We start from the raw sequence: 21,069 nt of genomic DNA on the forward strand, positions 1-21,069 counted from the left end.
CCTAACTGGTAAATAACTGCAGGCTTTCTTGTCTGTTATGACAGACAAGATGCTGTATCAGGACATGGCCATTAATAAAAATACCTATTCACATTCTTTTTGTACCTGCAAGCATCTTGTGAACAGCAGGTGCAACGTCCACCTCAGCAATGCTCTCGTAGCTGGTGGAGTGGTAGAGACGAACCTGAGCGCTGCCCTGCAGAGCCACCCACACACCCTGACCATAGCTCACCATGCAGGCCACACACCGCCCACTGTCCTGGCCTACCGTAAATGAGTGCTGCACACACACACACACACACACACACACACACACACACACACACACACACACACACACACACACACACACACACACACACACACACACGCCCATGAGTACATGTAGGAAAAGGGCAAATTTGTATAGCTTCAAACAGACAACATGCTTCTGTATACACTGAATAAGGATATGATGTCATTATTCAAAACAGACACTATTCAGGAGAGCATAAACAGTTTATATGTAAACTGCTTTAGGCTAATCAATAAATATTTTAAATAAAACAGAGTATGAAAAAAAGCACTTTAACTTTTTAAATTTTTAATTTTTTAGATAAACAATATTTTCTTCCCTAATACAATCATATTCACTTCACACCTACTTTCTGTGCTCCCAATGACAGATCACTTTCTATCAGGAGGTTATGGTGTGTCCTTTACACACTCACCTCTTGTGTTAAAGTGCTGGTGTTGATGATGAGAATCCGGTTCTGACAGCCACACCACAGCTTCCCAGCCACTGGAACCATCTTAGTGACAGGACCGCTCGGAGAACCCAAACACAAAGTCTGAGAACTCTGAGGATCCCAGAAGCTCCCTGAGAAAGAGAGAGAGAGAGAGAGAGAGAGAGAGAGAGAGAGAGAGAGAGAGAGAGAGAGAGAGAGAGAGAGACAGTGAGAGAGAGAATATAAATATAATCAGCTGCAAAAAAGTGAGTGCATTACTAAACTAAAATCTTTTTCCATTCAACTGAATCATTTCTCAGATCTATTTTTTAGTGTAGGTTGGATTACTGAGAAAATGAATTTTATATTGATTACAGATTACATGAGTAAGAATGACATCCATTAATGTAGTCCGTCTACACCCATGATCATGTGATCAGCTAAATTATTCCATGTATAAATAATTAACTATTTATGATATTAATAAGAATTTTGGAACCACACCCATGAGATTCTGCTTTCTAGATAACTAGCCAGAAATTTTGTTGATTCAAGAAGAGTTTATTAACAAATTGAGTCAAATTTATTGATTTTATATTTTCAAAATGCAAAACAAAATATTGTTTAATTATTTGATTTTCCTTTACATTCTTTTAGGTTTAAAGTAGTTTTCTCTTGCTTTTATGCTTATATATATATATATATATATATATATATATATATATATATAAAACATTTTCCATCTTAATCCTTATGTAGATGATGGCTTGGAAGGAACAGCCTTATATATATATATATATATATATATATATATATATATATATATATATATATATATATATATATATATACACACACACACACACACACACACACCTCCGAGGCTGTTCCTACCTGATATGTCTTATTCCTTATGTAGATGATGGCTTGGAAGGAACAGCCTTATATATATATATATATATATATATATATATATATATATATATATATACACACACACACACACACACACACACACACACATCTCCGAGGCTGTTCCTACCTGATATGTCAAGCCATCATTTACATAAGGAATAAGATGGAAAATGTTATGTCATGAATATATATATATATATATATATATATATATATATATATATATATATATATATATATATATATATATATATATAAAAGCATAAAAGCAAGAAAAAAACTATTTTAATCCTAAAAGAATGTAAAGGAAAATCAAATAATTAAACAGTATTTTGTAAATATAAAATCAATAAATTTGTGTCAATTTGTTAATAAACTCATCTTGAACAATTCAATTTTAAGACTTTGGTTAGTTTTGGTTAGTTTTGTTTTTAAGCATGGGAAAATAATAGCTTTAGCATTTTTAGTAAACTTTAATGGATGCATTTGGAATATCAGTCAGTATGTACTGATATGTGAAAAGAACTTACCTGCTTCCCTCTGATAAACAATCACTTCACCATTAGCAAGGGACACAAAGACTTTGTTGTCGAGATACCTTTCCATGTCAAACAAACAGAATGAGGAATTAAAATCTGCTTGGTGTGTAAAAGACAAAACAGCAACAGAGAGAAATAAACAGCAGGGTTTACTTACAGGATGCACAGGATGGAGGCAGAGTGCTGCATCTTCATGCTGTTCTTTCTGTTCCTGATGTTGTCTGATGATTGGTAAACATGGATGCTGGAAACACATGAAAGGTAGAGGCAGGTGTAAACTGTTTTTTTTCTTTTTACAGATATTTTCTACATCTTGCTGTAGAACTAAAAATACACAAACTCCTTTACTTGAGAATTGAGAGAAACCTAAAAAAAAAAATTGAGAAAATAAAAAAAATAAAGGCAAATCATTGTGACCTGAAGACATTCCCATGGTGAAAACTACCAGATTGAAAGAAAACATTTTTTAAACATTTTTCAACAGTTTTAATATATTTAATCCCTGTGAGTGAGCCGTTGCTATAGAAAGAATAACATATTTGAACAAGAGCATTAATATAAGGGGAAAAAAAAGAATTGGGAAAACTGCTTTGGGCAACTCTATTAATTTCTCTTAAATGAACATAAATGATTCTGCCTAAGGGCTTAATTATAGAAAACATGATCCATTAGTTGATGTCTTTAAGTCTAAGACCATGAAATATCCCCTGACATCAGAATGATTAGCATTAGAATGAAAAGTGAGAGAAAAGGGAAGCTTTAAAGAACAGCGATTAAGACGCCAATCTTTATAAAGCGATGAGTCGCAGAGTTACACGCCCGTGCAAGTTGACGCGAATTACGATGTGTGGAAGATGATGGAAGGGTTGAAGAGAGCAAGCTAGTGTCATTTGAGGTGAGAACAGAAAAGAAGCATTTGTACTTTAAAAAAAGAGAACATTTTGTACAGTCTGAGGTGGCAGAGGAAAGACAGATACACACCATCCCAACTCTCTATACACTATTACAAATAATATCACAAAAACTACACTGTAGTAGAATCTTTGATTATTGCTTTTAACAGGAAATGTTAAACTGAGGAGTCACAAAAAAGAGGACTCCTTCACGATTCTACTTCAGTTTACTTCTACTAGCATGTTTGTTTTTAAAGAGCATAGGATGGAGTCCAAAGAGGTGCAACAGAAATCCTCCTAGACATCTGTATAAACAAAAATGTCCATTATTCTTCCCTATCAAGTACAGCGATTTGTGTGCATTCGAGAGCTCAAGAATGTGTTACACTACACTAGATTAAGACTAGACATGAGAGTATCCAGCGATGTGCTTGGCAAGTGGCTTGGCCTGGTTAAACACTACATAAACTTAAGTGAATCAGAACAACGTTTTAAAAAAATTTGATTAGAAAAAACTATTTCTGACACTTTTAAGGTGTGCTCTTAAAGATGATTTAGTAATCAACACAGCAAGCAGCCACCCACCAGCCGTCCTCGGTGCCGAGCCACACTGAGCTCTGGTGGGCCTCTGGGTCGATGCTTAGCAGGTCCTCAAGGCTGGCGCGCGTGAAGGATCCTCGGCTGGATCTGCGCATGGCGCGCCCATCCATTGGGCTATCAACGCTCAGCCGTTGTGGACCAAACCCGCTGGAGAACTCCTGTTCCTCCTCCGAACTCGTAGTCTCAGGGGCTATATCCTTACAACCTGCTCCCTCATCATCTAAAGTGGTGGCACAAGGTTAGAGTAACAGATACATCTTGCGGAAAAAACCTAAACATCAACCCACACTTGAGCCACTACAATTAAAATAAATAGTCATAAAAACCTGCAGTGAATAAAGTCATTTGCTAATCAAATCCTAAACAATCTGTGTATGTGGGGGTGTTTCCCATGGAAAATAATGACATGGTAACTTTTGTACAAAAAAAAGGTTTTGTCTGCCACCATTATATATTTGGTTTACTTTTAATTAGCTTCCTTTTGCCTTTTCTGGAATTGTCTTCCTGTGTGTTGTGTTTTACACTATACAATAAATGTGTTTTGTAAATGAGAAAACTAGCAGTGGGCTTTTGGAAAGGTGGACACTGGGTGGGCATGGGGTTTGGTTTAGAGGGTGGGTATGTTTTATTTTTTATTTTTTTATACCTAAACTATGTTTGCACTCTGTTATATTCTGATGGATATGAACAGCAGAAAAAAACCCATATGATCACTAGACTGTACTTAAAAGATATTATAGTCTAAAATACACAAACACCACACACAATTCACCTTTTTCATCATAAGTTACTGACTACTTATCTTGCATCTTATGTTGTAAATGCATCCATTTTAATTCATTAAATTGCAATTAGCGCTTTATTTTCGCATCTGTACTGTATTCTTTCTTCCCAACACATCAATAAGAAGTCCAGGCTTATAAATGACATGACTACATTTTTATTACAATCTTATAATCAGTGCTTTGATGAGGTTAAGTGTGAAGTCACTAAGCCCCAGGAATAGAACTAAGAAATACTGTGATAGCTAAGACTAAAAATAAAGCCATTTAGTGCAGTTATATTTATAGATATAGATGAATCTATAGATAGATGGCAAGTCGTGGCCTAATGGTTAAGAGTCTGACTCGTAATCCTAAGGTTGTGGGTTCGAGTCTCGGGCCGGCCACGACTGAGGTGCCCTTGAGCAAAGCACCGAACCCCCCAACTGCTCCCCGGGCGCCGCAGCATAAATGGCTGCCAACTGCTCCGGGTGTGTGTTCACGGTGCGTGTGTGTTCACTGCTGTGTGTGTGCACTTTGGATGGGTCAAATGCAGAGAACGAATTCTGAGTATGGGGCACCGTACATAGCTGTATGTCACGTCACTCACTTCACTCACTCACTAGATAGATTGATATAAAACATCTTCACACCCCTGTTAAAATGGCCGGAATTTGAATAAAAAACCATGAACAAAAATGTTTAGGAAAGCAAAAGATGATAAAAAAAAAAAAAAAAAAGTGAGTTGCATAGTATTGTAGTTCTATATCTTGCAAACAGTATATTTTGGTTTCATTTTTTACATCAGAAAACCCTGTGATTTAAACAGGGCGTAGACTTTTTTCATACCCCCTGCAATAAAAAAATCCCAATTTAAACTTGCTGCTTCTATACTGTGCTGGTTTAATCACAGGGCAAGACCACTAAGGCTAATGCTGCTTGCACAGAGCAGTTATATTTGTGTCTGTTAGGCAGACTTGCTGAACTCATTCACCCCAACTGAACATAAATAACTGAGGCAGCACCATTGCCCTTTTACACCACCCTCATTTGGTATGATGTCCAGTATATCTTTCTGCCTCTCTAGCAACCACGACAAGAAAAAAAAGAACGACTGCACCGTACTTTCCAATCAGCTACAGAGACAAAGATAGCATAGCTACAGCTATGGCATATCTCATATTATGACCAGTAATATTGATTTGTATGGAAACCTGGAATGTATTCCGAGCTCAAGCATCTCAGGATTACAAATTTTTATGACTTTTAACTTGTAAACTTGTGTCTCTGATTAACAGGGAAGAGTTAATGCCATTCATAATATTCCATTCCATTCAGTGCATGAATGAGCATGACTTACTGCCGTAGCTGGATGAGATGGTGGAATGTGACGCTTGACTCTGCAGCGTGGACGAGGGGCTCGGTGAGTCTTCGTCATCCGAGTCATCACTTTCAAAAGGCCCTAGCTCAGGTGCTGTTGGAGCAGGAGGATCACTGAGCTCTGGAGATGAGCGAGAGATGGAGATGTGGAGCTGAGGTTGAACAGAAGGAGCCAGTGGTGACTCAGACTGCGGTGCAACAGCAGAGTGCCTTGTTTCAACACGCTCCCTGATTTAAACAACAACAAAATAATATCATAAGATCATATGACAAAAAACATATATTGGCTCTGTTTAGTTATTGATTTATTTCTACAAGGTATGAGCCAATAAAGAGAGCGTGATCTTAGAAGGCTATGGATGTAATATAGTTACACTGAATCTAAATAGAAAGAAAATGGGAAATTTCTTCAAGCGGTACAATTTCATTTCTCACTTCAGAAGCATGATAAGTTATAGAAAACATTGTGGGAGATGCTAGTCACTTCTTTCAATGGAAAAAAAAAAACAGTAAATGGAAGTGCAAATTATATACATTTATATATACGTTTGCACAAACCAGGCATTTGTCTCATCATTTAAGTTTACTGTTGATTTATTATTTTACTCAGTTAATAAAACCATAAACAACAAACAGCCTAGCTAACAATCAATTTCATTCTAGTTCACTAAAACATAGCATAATGTTTGCAGACATCAGTAGCACTCACTGCAGATCATTAACATGTTATTGATTTCTTTAATTTAGTTTTATCAACTATAAAAGAATAAATCACTGTAAAAGTGAGTCAATTGTAAACCTAAACTGTAAACAAGAAAGATTAACAACCATGAAACTAAGCTAGCTAAGGCTAACAAAAAGCTTTAAGTGTTAGCTAGGAAAGATTCACAACCATGAAACTAATCTAGCTAAGGCTAACAAAAAGTATTAGCTAGCATGAAAACTAGCTGAATGCTAATGAAAAAGGGGTTCAAGAAAGAATAACAAAAGAAAAAATGACTGCCTTAAATCACACACTGATTTTAGTTACTGATTATAAATTAGGTCCACTTTTGCCAAGGAATCTGAGAAAACATTAGCTAAAGCTAACAAAGAGCTTTAATCTCTCAGGTATTAGCTAAAACAATAATAACTTGCTGAATACTAATCCTTCACTTTCCCAATACGAATACAAGCAACATCTAGATTACAGTGATGGGTTTTAGGTCTCATTCTTACTGTCATATATATTTTCATCTAGGAATTTAGATTGACTTAACCTATCCGATACTAAAAGTCAAATTACGACTTCATAAAATATGATTATGGAGATATGTATTGAGTAGAATGTAGCGATTTTTCACTTGAAATGTAGAAAAGACAAAAGTAAAATAACAAAAGGTAACAGAATACTATACATTACAAAAAAAAAAGACTTAAGTCTAGCAACAGAGCTGATATATTTTCCCAGTGGTTGTCCTGGTATTAGTGAATCAACACGATGATTTGAAAATTTTATTAAACTATACAATAATTCTAGCAAATATATTTTCAATGCAAAATAATAGGTGCTTAGAAAGGACACACAACTTGTACAACATTTGTTCTGCATGTAGTTTTAATGTCTTCTTGTGCACATCACAGCACATCATGTTTATTTATTATGCTGAACATTTGCTATTTAGAAACAAAAAACTAAACAGATTTTCCCCCACTTAATAAATAAACTTCAGTACATGCTAGTAGTTATATGCAACCAGACCTGCTCTTGAGTCCTGGCACGGCTGCGATGCAGATGATCCGAGCAGAGCAGACGGCGATACAGGCCTCCACCGTAGGTTCGGCCCTGATGCTCAGGACACACACTTGGCCTACATAGCCATCACTATTGCATACCCAAACCTCACATACGTTCTCCGGGCTGCTGTGACTTGGTGAGGCGCAGGAGAACTGCATGCCGCTGCGTGTCTTCATGATGGGGATGGCTTTCAGGAACTCAGGGTCCCACTCGTCTTTGTTCATAGCTATGTAGAGGAGTAGGATGATGTCCAACAGGATGGTCATAAAAATGCACACATGCGTTTTACTTAGATAAAAAGGAACATATATAAATGTTTTATGTACACCGAAAGATGACAAATTAAAGAAAAACACAAGTGACAAGTGCCTTATTAATCTGCCGGGCCATAACAGGCCACCATAATAGCTTCAATGCACTAAAGCACAGAATGTACAGTACTAGAAGAGTATTAAAGGGATAAACACCATTCTTCCTCTATGAAAACCACAGCATATGATTTACTTCATTTTTATACTCATTAATAATGTTAGCGAGCCTTTATTTAGGGTGGGGTCAGCATGGAAGACACCACTTTTATCAGTATAGAAATGTTGCAGTGAGTAATAAAATCATGCCAGTAAAAGTTCATATTTACTAGTTTTTCTTTGTCACTCCTCTGCATGTATGTGGTTTGTCTGTCTTGTAAAATCTGATGGAAATTTCTGATGTTGTGCAAGTAACTGTCCTGTGTAGTCTACTTTATGTAAATAATGATCTGTGATTCTTCTTTGAATGTAACTGTGTGATTACCAAGCTTTTTTTTGGCTTCCTCAAAAGCCTGCTCGAAGTTGCTGCGTGTGTCTGGACTGCTGAACTCGAAGATGAACGTGCTGTCTACAGATGCTGCGCTCAGCTCCAGTTTAGTGGGCAAGAAGGTCATGCTGAAAGCCAGGGACTGCTTTTCTGCTAACTCCCTGTGAACCGACGCCATCAGGTCCTTTATCACATCATCCAGACTCTGGGACAAGAGGGAGAGTGATTAGAGAAGATGTCCTTGTTAATGTACATTAATGTAATAACAGTAAAGGGGATTTATTTTTTTGCAACATCTGCGGCTCACAAAGTGAAGTTGTAGTTAATTAAAAAAACATTGTAGTGCTTTTTGTTCTGTAACGGTGGACCAAATTGTGCTTCAAAGCAATGATGATAACTGTTTAGTTACTGGAATTGTTATACCCCCAAAAGTCTGGTCACTTTATTAGGAGCTCATTCGTGCAATTATCCAATCAACCAATCATGTGGCAGAAATGAACTTAAACACAATGTGACCTGACCCAGTGATTCAAATAGCCACTATGTACAACCAGTGTGCAAAACATCGTCTCAGTCTTCCTGCTCAGTTAATATGTACTCCTGGCCTGTTTGGCTCAATGCCACACAGGAAGTGAATTCATAAAAATGCTGAACCCTGCTTAACTTTCTGCACCTACAGCTACATAGAGAGCCATATTTTTACTAACACAACAGGGCATAACATCCCTGCTATAGGAAACATAAATCCTAATTATAGGGTTATAAAATTGGTTATTTTCTTATAACAGGGCAGCACAGCAGGGCATTTCTTTAAAGATAGCAATATATTTATAAAAAAGAAAAAGGTGTACTTTGTATCAGCTGTAAGTTAAATTTAAATGCCATCTAATATCAGCAAAACATGTTTTTTTGAAAATGTAATTATATCTTATTTTAAACCTAATAAGTCCACGTGAGAAAGCAGCAGAATGAGAACATTTAGATAAAGCTGTGCTTTGCCTTGTGGTTGGCACTGTTAAAATGAAATCAGCACCTTCTTTCCTACCATATTCTAAGAGTCTACAGTGTTGTAAAATAATAATTTTTAATTGGGGTAAAATTTATAAGAAAGTGCTGGTCCAATAATGCAACTAATATATTGTATAATACCGTATATTGTATTAATTTTCTCTATTTTAATAACAATATATAAAATATGGGAAATATAATTATATAAAACTCTTCTGTATTACATAATAATTAATGGAATCATTATGCTCTTACATGTTTGCAAATTGTTGTTTTGTGCAAATTTTTATGGAACTGACCTGGTGAGGAAAACTGAGCGTTTCTGACAGCTTGCTGATTTGCCCGAGGGTACTGAGGTCCTCGTCCAGACGGCTTATGGTCTTCTGGATTGCATCCCTGTTGGTGGCCTGATTCGAGCCTGCACAAAGGAAACGATTATGAATAAAACAAAAAGCTCTTCTGCTGAACTTCTGTGATTCAGCTCATCATACAGATGAACGTCTTACCTTTCACTAACTCAATATCCTCTAAGGGAAGTTTCCACAGGAACTTATATTTACTGGAGGTGTCAATGACACTAGCAGCTGAATATCTGAAAAGAGTTAATTAAAATAAATGAGGTTGGGTTTCACAGATATGAAGCAGACAGCATCAGAATTTTCCTGACACAACATTGGAAACAACTTCAGGCCAAGTAAACAGATGGTAAAGAAACATGACCTTAATCACATCAGTTTAGCAAATATGATTGCTTGTGGTTTAATTTGCTCTCCGTTATTTTATCCCTCATATAGTCATGCCCAATTCCCACTTATAATAAATCATGACCTCCACCAACGAAAATGTCCTTCCTCTGATGGTAAACACTTGGCTAAATCTGTGACCTGCTGTCTTCATATATATTTACTGCACAACCTTATTAGGAGAGAATTAAATTGATCTAATTTATATAACTAAGCAATTGAGGGATAAGAGTCTTGCCCAAGGACCCATCAGTGGCAGATTAACATTGCTTGTTTGAAATCATGACCTTCTGAACAGTCATGTTATAGGCATCTGAACCATGGAGCTAGCACTGTACAATTAAGTAAACTGTGAACAGAAGTACAGTAATGTGTTTATATTAGGCAACTAGAGCAACAATATGGCAGGAGTTTAAAGTTAAGTTAAAGATCAGTGGTTAAGACTAAGTTGTAATCATTACAATCATAACAGTGAAGTACTTGCACGAAATATATCTAATCTTCTAAATCATGTTCAACAGAAGTAAGTACCATCATACCAAAATGTTCTTATATACAGTACAAAAACACTTAGGAGCATTTTGATTATCTATTTATCAAGCTCTCTTAATGAGGTGCTCAGTTCAAATTTGCCATCTGTCCTATTCAGTATTGTGAACCAAGATGTGGTAAATAATAAAACCGAAGTGGTTGGCATGTCCTGGACAACATTACTGGTTTGAAAATGTATTTACTGTAAATCAGAATTATTATATTATAATATAAAAGAAAAAAAAAAGAAACTTCTAGGTGCAGTGCCTTGTATAAACACTAGAGGGTGGTACAATAATTCAACATAATATACAGTCTGTCTTAAACCTGAAATAGTACTGAAGGATATCAAATTCAAATTTGCTCAAGTAATTAGTTTTTATTACGTGAAAATCTTAAAAGAAAAAATTACATTTTATGTTTCACAGTCAGTCCTGAGAAGTTCTAAACAAAGAATTGTACTTAAAAAAGTAAATATTTAGTTGGATTATTTTATGCTATTTTATGCCATTTACACATGTAGGCTTTAAATACAGGCAGGTATATATCTAATGTTCAAGATTATATTCATATGATTATAGTTATTAAATGCTAAAATAAGTGCAAATTATTTAGACCCATGTTCTGTGGCCCAAAATGAAGAATTTTTTGGAAGGATGCATCTTCAATACATGTAACTTAAATATGTGCTGCAGACAGATTTACAATTTTTTTTTTGTTTTCTTCTTTTTCTGATTTCTAACAAACACAAGTGTTTGAATTACAGCTTGTAAGTTAATAAGCCACTCACAGACTCATGGAGCTCCGGCGTAAAGAGCCTGACTTCCTCTTCAGAGTCGTACAGATCAGCAAATCACTGAAAAGGAAGAGAGAACGATCCTTCTTCCCTCCTACTGATTTCTACAATGAGAGAGAGAGAGAGAGAGAGAAAGAGAGAGGACCACTAAATCTTTGGTGTCTTATCAAACAATTATTTAATTACTAACAAATTGCTTTTCCAATGAATTTCTCTCTCCTGCTTGCTTACCGCCTCCATCACCATTTCCTGTCGCAGGAATTTCCTCTGGGGATTCAGGATCTGAGAGTACATGACAGCGATTAGATACTGAATTTAACACCAATCTCTATAATATAAACATTACTGTACAGCATAATCAGAAGGACTGTTTAGTCATAAAAGTGTAACTGATTAACTTACATGATCAAAATAATAATTAAACTAGGTATAACTCAATAATTAATTCCCACTCTTATAATCAATGTACATTATAGTCTCTGCTTACAACTGCACATCACTATATATCAGGTGATGTCATATTCATGTCTGGTGATATTAAGTGGTTTGCCTATCAAGAAAGTAAGGAAAACTAAAGTAAGCCAGCAAGCAATTAAGTAAGTGAGTTGGTAAGTATCTTTAATTATGTAGGGTTAGTAAGTAAAGAACGGTTAGGTAGGAACATATATAAATAATTTAAGTATCTAAAGTAATTAAATATGGTTACTACAGAACTGTAAGTAGTTAAAAGTGTTAAAAGTCAGTAAGTAATATAAGAAAGTCAATCAAGTAGCCAAGTAAGAATGTATAATAAAATCCCACTTTGAAATAAATGCAGACATAAATATTGATTGTAAAAATAGGATTGCACAGCACTAAATTAAATTAACTACACTAATCACAGACATCTCAAAACCAAGACCAGACTAGGCCAAGTAGCTAAGTGGAATATTGATTTTTTGTTTTGTTTTGCTACATTCCATTAACACTGAAAACCAATTCATTATTAGATATCATTACAACACTAGAGAGTAAGCCGCAACTCATCTGAGAATTCTTACATGCTCCACCCCCTCTATGTGTGCCTCGATCTCCTGCATGACCCGTGTCTCTCGCTCCACCTCCTCCGCGTTACGCCGTCCTTTATTGATCCTCTCAGCCAATCTCTTTATGTTCTTCTGAGCATCTAGCAGGTGCGCATGATCTGGGTGATCTTCTGGAGTGTGTTTCAGCAAATCCTACCCCCACCAACACACACTTCAATAAACTTTAAGTTTCACAGAATGTTCAGGATATAGAACATGTGAAAATAATGAGTTAAGGGCTGAAAAAAAAACTTGAATACTCACTTTGACTAATAGTTCATAGCGCGGGATACGCTGCACAGGTTTGATCATTAGATCACCCAAAGCTTGTTTCTCTTTATTCTCTCGCATACTTTGCTGTGTGTGAGAGAAAGTGAGTGAGTGAGAGAGAGGGGGGGGAGGGGGGGGGAAGAAAGAATGAAAGAAAGAAAGCGATTTCAGCTCAACTGTAATAAAACTGCAATTACATAATAAAAGTATTGTTATAGTTATAAAAGTATACTAAATGACTAAACATAGATGTAATGTACAGTACATATCCTTTTTGCCAATTCCTTGTATATTAGTTGAGCTAGTTTCAGACACATCCACTGGGGGGTAGCAAAATCAATGATTTGGCTGTACAGAACCAACCGGTACATGATAAGGCCAGCTTTGCCTGTGTGCTCGCTATAATGAGTCCCTTGACAACACGCAAGCGAGTCAACCTAAAATACACTTATAAAAAAAAGAACAGGCAAACTTAACACATGCTTCCTCTAAAACATGTAAACCTAGCTTTAGATAACATCATATATTCGATCAGCTGCTCATGCAGCATCACAGTCCAGAGTAAGGCTCGGATGAAAGTACTTTCTTTCCTTTTCCGCATACATGATCTTACTAATGTTTGTGATTGATAAGTCTAGCTTTGATTGACAAGGGAGAGAGTAATGCCATCATTCATTCTTCCCACACAGACAGCATGACTAATGTTAACCTCTTGGACTCCTGACCATGGACAGCTAAAGCATTGTCAAGTTCATCAGATTAAACTCATGATCTTGCAACAACACATTTCTGTGAAACCCAGCCCATTTCATTCCATTACACATTCACTTCAGTGTGACTGAACCTGCTGGCTCACGACCATTCCATGCAGCTAAAGCTGACAAATTGCGGTGTATTGTGGGTAACAATCTATTTCTTTAGCCACCAAGAATAACACAACATGAACACTGAGGAGGGGAAAAAGGTTTTCACTGCAAATATTGTTAGAATGGATTCTGCATGCTTCATCATTTTATTTAGAATGGAGCCAGCGGCTTTCTTTTCCTAATCCATCGGCTTTGGCTTACTTCATGTCCAGTTAGTGTTCCTATATAGACATCTGCCATTTTAAAAGTTAAACCTTTACCCATTTTCAATTTCTCTCTGTGTATTGCACGTCAGTTTAGCTAAGAAATTCACAAACTACTAAATAGCTGATTATAACATTTGTCATTGGATATGTACAGGGCCCTAAGACTCAATATACTAAACATGCAGGACTGTCCGTCTCAAGCATGGAACGTAGAGGAATACATACATACATGCTGAAAAACATACCTCCAAGAACTTCATGAAAGCAGGTTTGGCTTCTTTAGCAATCCTCACTGCGTCTTTGGCATTCAAAAAGTTATCGATGTATGCCGAGTAAATGTTAGCCAGCACCTCTTTGGAAAACTGAGACAGGGGACAGAAGAGAGTCATCAGAGACAGACAACTTTTACCAGAAATTCACAAAGCTAGAATTTTTATTCCTTACTCATAACACTCCTCAAGACAGTTATGTTCAGATCAAGCAACCTGTTTGTGCCGCTGCTACCCAGCCACAGCATGACCAAACATCTGCGCCACTGATTTTCAACAAGAAATGTAATGTTCATAAAAATATGAAAAGATATTCACGTTTTGTAAGAGCTTCTAAGTTTGTCAAAATTTACATATAATGAGACTCACAAATCTGAACCTTCTATTTGTCTTGTATCTGTAGACTATTTAGAATATTTATGTTTAGTCATTTGTCTTTTTCAGCTCTATGTGAGCTTTGTAATTTTTTTCGTAATCCTAAGGTTGTGGGTTCGAGTCTCGGGCCGGCCATGACTGAGGTGCCCATGAGCAAGGCACCGAAACCCCCAACTGCTCCCCGGGCGCCGCAGCATAAATGGCTGCCCACTGCTCCGGGTGTGTGTTCACGGTGTGTGTGTGTTCACTGCTGTGTGTGTGCACTTTGGATGGGTCAAATGCAGAGAACGAATTCTGATTATGGGTCACCGTACTTAGCTGTATGTCACGTCACTTTGCCTTTTAAGGATTTTTGTGGGAGTGGCTAAATGAAAATCAGCTGCAGCAAAAAACAAGGATGGTAATTTATGGGGATTGGCATTTGTCAGTTTACACACAAGAGAGTATGAACAAAATCAGTGTGATTGAACGTTTTGTCTATCTGAGACATTTTTAAATTCAGATTGTTCAGACATTGTGTAGACATTTAAATACAGATTTATGAAAGTATTAATAAATAAGGACCATTGTTTTATTTGTTCACTTAGCAAAGCTAATAGAGATTTAAAAAATGTTATATTGTATAACCTTTGTGTAACTAGACATTCAGATTGACAGCAGAAGTTCTGAAAACCATAACAGCATTTTTGAGTCAGGGCCTGCATAAGATGATAAACCAACCACTCACAGCTTGTTTTGTTCAGCATCATGTTTTAGGGGTCTGAAAATGTAAACCTGATGTCCTAGCAAAACAGACCAGCATGGAACCATATAGCATTCAATTAAAAAAGCTGTGCAAATTAGTTTGTCTACACCATGAATGTCACATTTTTTGGAAAATCCTAAAGTGATCAATATCACATGGGAAACATAGATCCTCCTTTCAGCCTTTGCAGCATCACAGGACAGCATGAAACGCTTGGAATTAAGAGCTCTCTGCCCTCTTCTGCACACATGAGCTCACAGATGCTCATGAGCTCACAGGTGATCTTATGCCATCCCTACCACCAAGAGCAGAGCAGAAGCAATTTTGATGTTCTTGTCATCTATATTCAAACTCATGCTCTCCTGATGACAAGTTGAGCACTTTTCTGTTTCACCACTTGGGAGTCACAGATTTCAGTTTCATAATAGAACATCTCACATACAGTAGTTAAAAATGGATTTGTCTCAGTTTTAAATAAATGCCTCCTTGAATAATAAGGTTAAGTGATGTACACAAAAATAGATCTGGTAGTGTGGATGCAAAAAAAAGAAAATCTGCAAATGATTTAAATGACACAGTAAACGGTCTCTCTCTCTCTCTCTCTCTCTCTCTCTCTCTCTCTCTCTCTCTCTCTCTCTCTCTCTCTCACACACACACAGACACACAGCTTTACTTCAAATGGTACCATTTTCTACTTAATGCATTATTTAACACTACCTTCTCTTCCTGATCATCTTCTCTACCTGATCAACCATCGCATTAGTTATAGGATTTTTGAGTCATATTCTGGCACAATGACTTTTCTTTCCTGCCATCAAGAAGCTGCTAAGAAAATTAGCTCTGTAAGTCACAGATACTTGACTTGATGCATAAAAGTACATGAATAATCCTGCACTAATCCCTGAATTAATACTAATTTATGTATGAACTAGTGATGAATTAAGACATGTACTACTCTCTAATGAAAGAGCTAACCTTAATCACGATGTGAATCTTATAAATTCATACATGAATAACTACCACCTTAAGTACATTTTAGTACATGTATTATATGTTATATACCGTTACAGCTGCATATACAAACATCAATGGACGGCACTGGATTACTTTCAGAATTTACACTGATTCCCCTTATCAAACAGAAATATGAACTAATAATAAGCACTCCCTTTTTGTCTCAAATTTTTTCCATTATTTTTTTCCATTATATCCCATTATAGTACTAGTACATGCTATGGGTGCCTCATGCCTGAAGCTATGCTTTTTTTACACACAAGTGTGACATTAAATATAATAACATTTATCGAGTTCTATAAGATTATTTACTGGCATTTTAGACTTTGAGCATGTTTGATTGGGTTTACACCTAAATAGTAATTAATACATTATCTAACAGTTAGTTGATACTAAAGTACTTGGTAACAAAGGTGGACTTGTGTGGTGTTTATTAGTTTATGATCAATACATGGGTTAACTCACCATTAGTTTATATATAAGTAAGTATTTATTCAGGTATTAGTGTAGGACATTTCATGTACTGTTATTATAATGTGTTACTAGTAACACCATCGCAATATCCAATTATTTTACCACATACATTTCTCTGTATAATGCAGCCTTTGTGAATCAGGTGACACAAACTTCACGATAAAAACAACACATCCGCAATACAATATGTTTAAATGTCCTCTTAAACTCATATCTGTGGCTCTTGAAGTCTAAGTTTTAAAGGTGCATTACATCCTCCACCTTCTCTAACAAATGATATGATAGACATAGCCTCAAGGCAACAGCCCTGTATTCATACCCTTATTTATGGTTACCCTGATTTCTGGCAAACTGTTTTTTGGGATAAATCATATTTGTATGTGAAAATCATATCACACATATTACAAAAACAGCCTTCTTCTACCTTAGAAATATTGCCAAGCTAAGAAACATCCTATCTTTATCTGAAGCTGAGAAGCTAGTTCATGCAATCATGACCTCTAGACTGGTCTATTGTAATGCATCACTAGGGGGTTGTCCTGCACCTTTAATAAATAGTCTACAGTTAGTCCAAAATGCAGCTGCCAGAGTTCTTACCAGGACAAGAAAATGTGATCATATAACTGCAAATTTAGCATCTCTACACTGGCTACCTGTTAAGTTTAGAATTGATTACAAACTGCTGCTACTTACGTACAAGGCTCTTAATGGTTTAGCTCCTATGTATCTAACTAGTCCACTAACAAGTTACAATCCTTCATGCTCTCTGAGATCACAAAACTCAGGACTTCTAGTAGCTCCCAGAATATCAAAATCTACTAAAGCCGGTAGAGCGTTTTTGTATTTAGCTCACAAACTTTGGAATAGTCTTCCTGATAGAGTTCGGGGCTCAGACACAGATTAAAAACTTCTCTTTAGTCAGGCGTACACATAATACATCCCATAATAATTGTTCTCTAATACATCTGACCAAATGCACATTATCATCTAATGCTTGCTAATATTTTGAACAGCAGCTACGTTAATCCCTCTCCACTGCTTCTCTTTTTATACCCATCCCGAGGCATCCAGAAATTGCATCTGATTGTCTTCCGTGCCATGATTTTGGACCACCACTGAGATGAGGCTGACCCTGTGAGGACCCCTGAGGCATCTATTTACCAGCTCCAGTTAGACTCTGCTATACTAAGAGGAGTTGCCAACTCCATGTGGTCTTTGAGGACAACAACCTTTTCATCAATACATTTATCAGACTGTATATTCATAATCACACCCTCCAGTGTCACCCATATGAGGATAAGGTTCCCTTTGAGTCTGGTTCCTCTCAAGATTTCTTTCTTTATCATTCAAGGGAGTTTTTCATTGCCACAGTCCACAACTTGCTCATTGGGTATAAATACAAATACATTTAACCTTCCTATTTTCCTTGGGTTTATTTGACCAGGCTGAAAGGTTTAATGAAAGTTTTATGTGACATAACTTGGGTTTTCTTCCACATATTTGCCTGAAATTTACCAGGATTGTTCCAAATTACAAACTGTGCAACTAAAATTAATTTTGTCTATTTTCATTGAACTTCATTGTTCAGACCAGTATATACTATGCGTTTTGGATACTTCTGGGTCATTTTGACCCGGCCCCATTTAGTGGGGCAATAGGTCACACTTTTGCCCTTTTCAGCGCAATGAAAATACATAGAGACACAAAAATGCACGCATAAAATGTCCACTAACACACGCACCCAAATCAAACACAAAAAAGCCAAACATTTCTAAATATTTCACACTTTTGATATGCATCACTCCAGCCGGGGGCAAAATCTGATCTAGCAACAAGCTTCACTCACACACACACACACACACACACACACACACACACACACACACACACACACACACACACACACACACACACACACACAGTCAAACACTGTTCAAAGAATTGGGCATTGCATTTCAGTTGGCCTCTAGACAAGACAAAGGCTACACATTTGTAAAAGTTTCACACACACACATTCATATTTCTATAAAGAAGTTAAAAAATAAAATACATGTATTTTGCAAATCTTATTTGTTTCCTCTCTTATTTATAAATTTAGTTGCATCATTCAGCTTTGGCCTGGAGATATACTGAGTAATGTTTGACATTTATCAGTCAGTGGTTATCCAAAATAATATTGAACAATTTCTGCTTATTTTACTCAAAAACATGGCATAATTTCATAAGGTTTATCGTTCATAAATTAAGTATAATAAAAACAACATTAGGAGTGTAAAATAAGTTTTATTCACATGAAATTATGCCATGTTATTGAGTGTGAGTGTGTGTGTGTGTGTGTGTGTGTGTGTGTGTGTGTGTGTGTGTGTGTGTGTGTGTGTGTGTGTGTGGCCTTTTGTTAGTTAAACAGATGACATCAGGTGGGCAAAATAGATGCTGTTTTACAAATGTAAAATAGATATTACACACAGAATGTGATCACTGTAAATTTTTTATTTATAAGCATTCAAGTCAATTTGGCCTGGAAAAAAAAAGGTTTTATTATTTGCTGATGTTAAAAATGGTCAAAATGGTTTCAAAACAATCTCCTGTCTTAATATACCAGCCTGTAATTGTGCATCAACTTTTGTGCCTCTATAGTAAAAATAATTCATAATGAGGCATTTTTGTACACAAATAAGGTTCATTATGCCAAATATATATTTGCAAAATATATGTTAATATGTTGGAAACAAGTTAGACTAAAAAGGTGAAGAAAAAAAAGGCTATCATGTATACTTAATTTTTTATAAGCAGTCAAAACAGACAAGGTCAAGTTGACTCGGCGCTCCTAATTTGTATAGGAGGACAATAGGAGGGTTAAACATATCTAATATTAATTTAGATTTTTTGTATTATATTAAAATTTTTATTATTCTTTATATTAACCTTTTGTTTTATGTTTATGTTCTATAAAGCTACTTTGAGAAAATGGCAATTGTTAAAAGTGCTATACAAAAATTTTTTTGAATTGAATTAAATATGTGGTGATATATAAATAATAGGCAAGGAAACAAAAGACTAGACTAGACAGACTTGACTAGACAGACTAGAGTGCATCAGAATAGATAAAGTAGAGTACAGTGCAATAGAATAGACCAGAGTAGAGTAGGCCAGAGTATAGAACAGTAGTTAGACTAATATAATATATATTGCTGAAATGTACAGCTAATGGTTTTTGATATAACAACAAAAAAACATTAATTGTGCATTTCAGAAATACATATAAGCCACTTCCTAGAAAGGTTCTTTCACATTTTACTTAAGTACGAATGCATGGAAGTTTGTGTAATTGCTGTGTATATAGAGTTTGTGCGATTATGTGAACGGAAAGACAAAATGGCATCCGGTGGACAGTGTGGTGTCTTCTGACCTACTCAGTAGATCATAAGTAGAACCATGCCTTCAACCAAGCACTTCAAACCCATACTGCAAGAGTATAAAGAGTAGTAAGAATGGCTCCAACCTGGCTGACTCCAGCATTGCTCTCTTAAAACACTGGTGGATTTCAGTCCCATGACTAATGGAAATGCACCTCTTAAAGATGCAGCAGAAAACAGAGGAGAGTTCAGAGGAATCTAAATGTTCAGAATTTCCATTCTTGGAGGAATGCCAGTTTATTTTTTTTTTTAGAAAGGAACAGTTGAAATATATAAGGATAGATAAAACATATATTCCCATCAATCCAGTGTCAGAAGAAGTCATTAAGTCATTCGCAAACATCTCACTTATGAGCCATGGTGTTTGCAAGGTGTTCAGAATGTTCTCACATTGCATTTCAGTCTGTGATAGTGTCTATTTTTTCACTATATGTATGTGGCATAGTGATATAGTGACAGTTTTTCTGCACATTGTGTACTGATTCTATGCTGATTTAATACACAGAGAGTTTTAGGTGAAGCTATGTATCGAATGCTATTGTATTGTTTTCATTTAATGACTCAACCAGTAATGACACTGAAGCTATACATTATGCGCTTGTTGAATATCTCATTCCAGATTCTTTGCTCCTTTGCTGTTATAATATAACCTCCCTTCTACTGGTAATGCTTTACACCAGATCTGAGAACATGGCAGTTCAGCCACAAGACTATTAGTGACAACAGACAAGAAGGACTGGTACACAGTTAGTGTTCCAGTTTCCCCAGTTTACACCAACCTTAACCTCACTTTGCACACAAAGACATTGTCAGACGAGACCTCAAAGTTCCATTAAATTAAATCTTAAGACTTTTGCCTACAAAACCATTCTAGACAATTGCATGCTTTCAAATTTGTTGCATATGTGGGTGGAGGGCAGGTGAC

At 36.2% G+C, this 21,069-nt stretch overlaps 1 protein-coding gene across 2 annotated transcripts in view; it reads right to left on the minus strand.

Annotated features, from left to right (window-relative positions):
- The window catches only part of LOC113643206 (rho guanine nucleotide exchange factor 17), a 97,996-nt gene that overhangs the window by 7,281 nt on the left and 69,646 nt on the right, over positions 1–21,069 (minus strand). For both annotated transcript variants that reach the window (XM_027147439.2, XM_027147354.2), the window contains 15 exons: positions 14,097–14,213; positions 12,774–12,866; positions 12,486–12,662; positions 11,677–11,727; positions 11,440–11,549; positions 9,882–9,967; positions 9,675–9,793; positions 8,365–8,572; positions 7,537–7,798; positions 5,776–6,023; positions 3,640–3,874; positions 2,319–2,405; positions 2,153–2,220; positions 711–859; positions 106–280 (listed from right to left, as the gene is read on the minus strand). In XM_027147439.2, coding sequence (XP_027003240.2) covers positions 106–280; positions 711–859; positions 2,153–2,220; positions 2,319–2,405; positions 3,640–3,874; positions 5,776–6,023; positions 7,537–7,798; positions 8,365–8,572; positions 9,675–9,793; positions 9,882–9,967; positions 11,440–11,549; positions 11,677–11,727; positions 12,486–12,662; positions 12,774–12,866; positions 14,097–14,213 — 2,185 coding nt within the window. The remainder of the gene's footprint in view (positions 1–105; positions 281–710; positions 860–2,152; positions 2,221–2,318; positions 2,406–3,639; positions 3,875–5,775; positions 6,024–7,536; positions 7,799–8,364; positions 8,573–9,674; positions 9,794–9,881; positions 9,968–11,439; positions 11,550–11,676; positions 11,728–12,485; positions 12,663–12,773; positions 12,867–14,096; positions 14,214–21,069) is intronic.

The sequence above is a fragment of the Tachysurus fulvidraco genome, chromosome 13 (genome assembly GCF_022655615.1).
Source record: "Tachysurus fulvidraco isolate hzauxx_2018 chromosome 13, HZAU_PFXX_2.0, whole genome shotgun sequence".
NCBI lineage: Eukaryota > Metazoa > Chordata > Actinopteri > Siluriformes > Bagridae > Tachysurus > Tachysurus fulvidraco.